At 32.8% G+C, this 7,671-nt stretch overlaps 1 protein-coding gene across 1 annotated transcript; it reads left to right on the plus strand.

Moving 5' to 3' along the window:
- The first annotated feature begins 1,245 nt into the window (after positions 1-1,245).
- On the plus strand, positions 1,246-5,288 carry LOC111411874 (rho-N domain-containing protein 1, chloroplastic). The gene is given in 2 exon segments (XM_023042523.1): positions 1,246-1,562; positions 3,808-5,288. Coding segments are annotated over 2 exon segments (1,089 nt in total). The 5' UTR covers positions 1,246-1,522; the 3' UTR covers positions 4,857-5,288.
- The last annotated feature ends 2,383 nt before the right edge of the window (positions 5,289-7,671 follow it).

Genomic DNA, 7,671 nt, shown 5'->3' on the forward strand with positions numbered 1-7,671 from the left:
CTGTGACCGTAAATTGTGACATTAAAATTCGATCATTTGTCATTAAAAAGTAATTCGTGATCATCAAATTTGAAAATATGTGACCTATGACCTATAGTTTTTTGAATTTGTGACCAATGATGTGTGCTGTGACCTACAAAATTTTTGATCTATGACTAATGAAATAATTTGTGACCTTCAAAATTTTTGACTTTTGATCTCAAACTAATCAGTGACCTACAAAATTTTTGATTTGTGATATCGAAATAATCTGTAACCAATAAGTAAATTTGTGATCAGTAATTATGAATCGATGACCATTAATCATGTAACTGTGACTTTATTATATTTTATTAATAAATATTTTCAATTAATTATACAGAAATCTGAATTTTGAATTTTTAAACTTTGTACAAGATTTGTGAATTGATGAAAACAGTACACTTGATATATGAATTTTTTCTAAGAAAAAAACCATCAACCAAATTGTTGAAACGTGGATGTGCCAACCAAATTATGATGTTGATAATATCTTTGCATCTTTTAGAAAATTATTAGTAAAAATAGTAAATATTTTCAATTCCTAAAAATATGTCATAATTCCTAGGTCTGGGCAAAAAAATGAAAAATCGATTAAACCAATTAAACCGAACCGACTCGAGGCAGTTTGACACAAGTAATTGGTTTTGTTTGGTTTTCTTTTAAACAAAACCATGATAGGTGGGTGGGTGGATTTGATTATCGTTTGAAGTCTCAAATCGTTGGTTAACCGAACCAATTCAACATACTTACATGTTTATCCCTTTTTTTTAATATAATTTTAAAAGAAAAATAAAAATCAAAAGATAAGTTCTAATTTCATAACTATATCACGATTCTCTCCAATCGATGATGTTGCCGCTAAGAAATAGTACTGAGAATTTTCTTTTACGGGCTCATTATGTTATAATTAGCATTTTCCTTACTCAAGTAGTTATATTATATAATGCATAAAAAGTCAATAAAATTCTTAAGTTTTCTATTGATATGTTTATATTAATTTGATTTTATTTTAATTTTTGTAATCTAATTGGGCTCAAAATTTGAACAATTTTTAAAAAAATAAAAATAAATTCAATTTGGACTCTAAAAGTCCAAACCTATTAATCGAACCAAACTGAACCAAATTTGATTTGGTCTAAGAGTTAGAGTGAGTTGATTTGCGTTAAATTCACCCAAACCGATTAATTTGGTTTTGATTTTGATTTTGGGTTGTAGTCGAAACCAACCAAAACCAAACCCTTCCCAAGCCTAATTTCAAACCCTTCAGGTAACTGGACCTTGGGAAATGGGCTGGATTGGATCCAAATTAATTACGGGCCGACCCATTTAGACAATCGGCCCATTTACGTAACGGGGATCTGCCCAAAACCAACCTCTCATTTGCCCCTTATCTATGGTGAATATATAGCAATTGCACACTGAGAACACCATTAATTTGTGTGTCGACGTGTGAAATGCCGCACAGCCATTGAAAAACATCTTCTTCTTGCTGTTTTCGAGCATGTCGAGTTCAATTCATTTAATCTACAATACAGTTCCAGGTTGGTTTGTTTGTTTGTGTGTGAAGTTCTTGTTTTGCTTTTCTTTAGTTGAAGTACTGGATACATGCTCGCACAAAAGCACCAGCATTTATGTTTGGAGTTTCACAATTTGTGGGCTTTAAAGAATATTCTTTTGCATTAACGTGTTCATGTATGAAATTCGTGGTTTTTGTTTATTCTGACGATGCATGCTATCTGCTTGATGAAATGACTGTGAATATTTTTACTCGTTCTTTGGGCTAATAATTTGGTTTTGTTTATTCTGACGATGCATGCTATCTGCTTGATGAAATGACTGTGAATATTTTTACTCGTTCTTTGGGCTAATGATTTGGTTTTATCTGTTTAATTCCTTGAATTTATAGTGCTTGTAATTTTGGCTAATATAGTTTGGGTTATCGTAATTTTTATTTTACAATTTTACGAATAGCAGTTGTTCCTAATGGCTTTGCTACACATATTTCCTATTTCTTAGTTTAAAAGGCCCTAGCACTATAATTAGGCCCCTCCACCATACAAATCAAATCCCTCCATAATCCCAATCTAGAAAGTTTACCCCTAATCGTAGTGGGTTTGGATGACTACGAGAAGGAGGACACAGATAATGAGAAGGGAATTTTAGAAAATTTTAAGTGATATAAGTTAGTTCTAAAAATTTTGAAAAGATGAGGTTTTTTTCACATCGCACCTCAACTTAAGGCGTTTTAGATAAATTCCTCTTTTATAAAAGGAGAAGTTTAGGACTAATAATACATGACTGGTAATCAAATGTTGACTTATACAGATGACTTAAACATTAATGTATTGCCACGTGGTGAAATTGAAATAGCGCATTTATATAGGTAGCTTCTTTTATTAATGTTCTACCTATAATTATATGAAGGCGTGAAAGGGTAAAGAAAACGAGACACTAACCACAGTCAACGATTAATTTGGCTTCTAATTCTGTTGCTGACATAAAGTGGCCTGGTATTTTAGACTACAGCTTATCTTGCTGCTCAAAACATTAATTGCTAAGAGCACGTGGGAAAAACTGAATTATGTAGTTTTATAACTTGTAGCTAGTATACTGTATATGTGCAGATTCCAATTGAAATTATTGAGGTGGATGAGGGGAAATGGAATATTGTCTTTTGTTAGCTCTTCACGTTTATTGAGATATGGAGTTCTATTTTCTTATCCACAAAATGGGGCCATTTAAAGGACGCAACCACTATGAGCATTTGATTCCATGGAGGTTTAAGTATAAATTTTCAATTTAGGAGAAGCCCAATGTATTCTAGGTATTTAACCATTCTACGCATGAATCACTATCAAGTACTTGAATTGATCATGGGACCCAATTGCAATATATCTGATGGATTTCTGGGAGTTGTTATAATGTGGTTGGGTTTATTGTGCTTCCTTGCGGTCAATGATCATCATATCACATTGATATTGCTACGAGCTGTGACTGTATGATATCTATCACATATAAGTAATATAGTGTTAAATTCTTGGTTCACTGTTGTATAATTTGTACGTAACCTTAACACCGAAACAGTTGCAAGATGCTTGAATTGATTCTTTTATTTCTGAACCCTGCCTATCCATTCCTTGTCTTGAAGTCTTGCATTTGTCTGAAATTTCAAGGTTTGCTCTTTGTTGTGATGGATAGCATGAAATATATTACTTCTTGTAATAGAATTGCCTTTGTGTTTGTCCTATTTGGTGATGAGATGTTAATGGCGAATGTGGAATTGAAAGTGAAGATGCAGTTGCGGCTTGTAACCTTTTTCTTGTGGGTGTGGGGGTTGGGGTGTGAGTGGCTGATTATGTCAAATGATTGAATAATATATATTATTGAAGAATGATTGCTGATCAAGTGCATAATCATGAGTCATAACTATGAGTCTATGTTTTGGAGATGATTGTAGTACAGTTAAGTTTTCTGCTTGGAGATGATAGTTACCATTGACAAGGATTTGAATTTATATTGCCATCAAAAAGTTAACAAGTTAATACCCAATATCCCTGCTCTTCGTCCCAGCTATGCTACTTTCTGGCTAAATTTCTCTACTTATATACAAATCTTTATGCAATCTATTTTCCACGTGACCTTCCAACTATATAAACAAAAAGTGTTGGATCTTCTCTTTAGAAGCAACAAATGAACTGGGTCCCTGTAGATTTTATTGCGTTGTGATTTTCCCGTTTTCTTTTTTTGAGCCTTCTAATGTGCGTCCAAATCCAAATTTCATCATAGGATATGGGCCATCAGATGGATGTCTCCCTTGCTCCGGAGTTTCAGGAGCAGCAGTGAGCATATCACCTAGCACTTCTCGCGGTGACCACAAAGTCATTTTTGATGTCAAGATTTTATCTTTGAAATGTACTTCTGGGGGCAGAGCTTCTGCATGCAATGCGAGTTCTGGTAGGTATTAAAGATATCCAGATTTTTCAAGGCAAAACAAAAGTGGGTTCTCCCGCAGCTGGAACAGGTACAGTGAAGAGAGAGATGGTTATGAGAACCTTGAAGAATCCGAAATTATTTCTTCAAAAAATGGTCCATTACTTTCTGTCTCTGGAAACCAGAAATTTTGAGCGACTTCGACTCCAGGTCCTAGGGAAAAGGATATTGTTGAAATATTTAGAAAGGTCCAGGCTCGTCTTCGTGAAAGAACAGCAGTCAAGGAAGAGAGGAAAATTGAGGATACGCAAGGAAAAAGCAAAGAGAGTGAGACTGTTGATTCTCTTCTCAAGCTTTTAAGGAAACACTCAGCTCAGCAGGGGAAGAAAAACAGCAACAGTGCCAGCACTAGGGACTTTGTCCTTGACCACCCTGAACAGATAGATGTCTTTGCTGAAGACAGAAGCACGAGCATAGTAGACTCTAATAATAGTGTGAAGCCTGCGATGCAACAAAGCCAACCACATGTTACCAGGCCAGCATCTAGCTTCCGTAAAAGGTCTCCAGTCCCTCAAGTCAAATTCCAGCCCATTTACTCAGACAAGGGCTCTATTAAATCTCTCTCACGTGACAATTTAGATGGGAAAAACAAGGAGACGGAATCTAATGCTGAACCTGATGTAGAGCCAATTTTTTCAGAAGGGGACGTGTTTGATCAGATGTTGGAAGACGAAACTTCTGAAATTTTTGAAAGCGACAATGATGAAGATGCGGAAGAAGAGATCCCGATCATAGCCAATCTAAGTGAAATGAAGCTCTCCGAGTTGAGAGCTCTTGCGAAATCTCGTGGCTTGAAAGGATTCTCAAAGATGAAAAAGCAAGAGCTCATTGAGTTGCTAAGTTAAAGCCCAATCTGATGTCCAATCCTGAAGTAAGCCGAAAACTTGAATCACTTTAACATGCTGGAATTTTGTCTACTTGTTCTTTTGTTGTATACTGTCTCACTTTTGGCTTTTGCAAGATCTCTTGTTTTCTTTGAAAACCCCCAAATTAGATTTTTAGCCGTGGACAAGGATGTTGGATTCTTTTACATCATGTAATGTGGGTTACATCATCTCAATTTGTATTTTTGACTCGACTTGAGAAAGAGGTCTAGCTCGCGTGAAGGTTTTCAGGATTGGGGATTATAGAGCTAGGGGTAAATTATTAGTTTGTGTATCGAGATTAAAATACCCTCATAAGCTGCCGAGGGTAGGGATAATCGTCCAGGTCTTCTTATGAAAAAGTCACCTAGGCCTTTATTTCACTTATAATCATTTGGGCAGTTTGATCGATTATCGTACGAGTTTCAAGTAGCTCTTTCATTTGGTTGAAAATTTAATTTTTTTTGTTATCATTTTAGTCCTTGATATTTCTATTTACTTGCAAGCTAGTCCAATTAGGTATATTGAGGGTATTTCAACTCATTTTGAGAAGTCAAAATGAGCTTTTGATATCTGTTTTTTTTATTCGTTTGACTAATTTTATGCAAGTATTTCTTTAGTTAAAAACGCTTTAGATGAAGTTGGTCTAATGTGACTTTCTGTAAATGCATTTTCAAAATAAGAAGCGTTTTTAAAAATTAGTTTTCAAATAAAAATTAAGGTAACTTTTAAAGAAGTTCTTCTATAATAAGCGAATGCAAAAGTAAAAGTCATGTCAAATTGAAATTGGAAGGAATAATATGGTATTTTATGGTACAAGCAATTGAAAAAAAGAAGATAATTTCTGCATGAAAATGATATTATCGTAGAATGTGTTATTTGAAAAATAGAAATAAGTTATGAGTTCCATAGAACGTGTTAAAAATGATTCTTGAAAGAAATGATTTAAAAAAACAAATCTCCCAAACATGGCCTAAGTTTAACAAAATTTTAACCGTTGTATTGTATAAGTCACATAAAACTTAGCCCTTATTTGAAGCCTTATTATTTGGTAAAAATAGATATTGGAACAATAATTTTTTTAAAAATGTGTAGTTGAAAACTAAGAAAAAGTTTTACATTTACGTATAAAATTATTTTATTAAGAGAATATTGATTGAAAATGAGTTTGGAGAAAAATGTATTATTGAAAAAGACCATACATTTCAAAACGGACTTTTACTCAATCAAATCAGATGAGAATCAAATAATTCTAATAATTAGAACCAAAATGAGTTGAAGTTTTACTAACCAAGTAGGTCGTTCCAATTTGTGCGGTTTTGAGCAATATATCACTCCTACCATACCCCGACCGAGGGCAAATTAGTCAATTTACATAATGCAATCCTTAAATGTGAATGTATACCATTCCTTTAATTAGTTAATTAGAAAAGCCAAATGCATCGTTCTAATGCTTCACGCATTCAAGAGAATCAACACACATCTTTCAGAGCCCTAATTGTTTAATAATGTCAACAAATGAGTTAATTCCATCCAATGCATCAACAAATTTGCAGCTAAAATAACATGTACATTAAACTTTACATTATATCACATATCATTATATCATTTGCTAATTTAAAATATAGTCAACTTTTTATCCCATATTTTCCCTCCGCATCATTTTATATAATCCCTCATGTATTATTTTTATGTATTAGTAGCATAATCACAAAGTTAATCCAACATTTTTCCTTCATTACTTTATTATTTGTCGATTTTATTATATCTCTCTCTCATATGAAGAACTGTGAAGAGGGTTGGCAACAATTCTTGGGAAAAAAAAAACAATAGGGCTGTTTTTAATGGGATTTTCCGGCTAATTCTTGAAGATTGATGGATTAACGAAATGGGAATTTCATGGTAAAGCTTGTTTCTTTATGGGGTTTTGTCGGGGTTCCACCCAACTTGATTTCTGCTTCATTATAGTCGCTCAACTTTATTTAGTATCACCATTGTCATCAAATTTAATTTTATTTCATCATAATTATCCAATTTCATATAACGTTTCACCAAGACCACCCAATTTCTTATAACATTTCACTATAACCATCCAGCTTTTCACATTTTCACTCATTTTAAAAGGTGAAAAATGGTAACTTTAGGACATTTATATGTATATGACATATTAATATTTGGGAAAAATTTAGGATTTGTTAATGATGTAAAAAGTTATTTGTCAAATAATTTTAAAATGAAAGATTTGGAAGAAGCTCATTTAATTTTGGAAATGAAGTTAAAGAAAATATCTAAAGGAATTTCACTATATCAATCTAATGCTATTAAAAAGATGTGGAAAAAGTTTAGTCATTATTACAGTAAACCAATTTTTACTCCATATGATTCAAATGCGCTCTTGAAGAAGAATTTATGTGAACAAGTTTCACAATTTGAGTATTCTCAAATTCTTGGATCTTTATTGTACATATCAAATAGGATAAGACCTGATATAACCTTTGGAGATTTAGTAGATATACTAATAATTCAAGTAAAGACCATTGGAACATTCTGAAGAGAGCACTTAAATAGTTCCATGGTACATTAGATTATTCTATAAACTATAAAAGTTTTCCAAATGTTATTGAAGGATATAGCGATGCAAACTGGATAACTGATAATGTAACTATTAAACCCTTGTTTGGGTTCCATTTTTTCAAATTATAATGAAAGGAATAGTAATTTTTTGAATAATGTGGTTAAAAAGAAAATAATTTTTTTTAGGTTTACTTGTAATATTATTCCATTGGAAAATATATGA

Source organism: Olea europaea, chromosome 16 (assembly GCF_002742605.1).
Source record: "Olea europaea var. sylvestris chromosome 16, O_europaea_v1, whole genome shotgun sequence".
In the NCBI taxonomy this organism is placed as follows: domain Eukaryota; kingdom Viridiplantae; phylum Streptophyta; class Magnoliopsida; order Lamiales; family Oleaceae; genus Olea; species Olea europaea.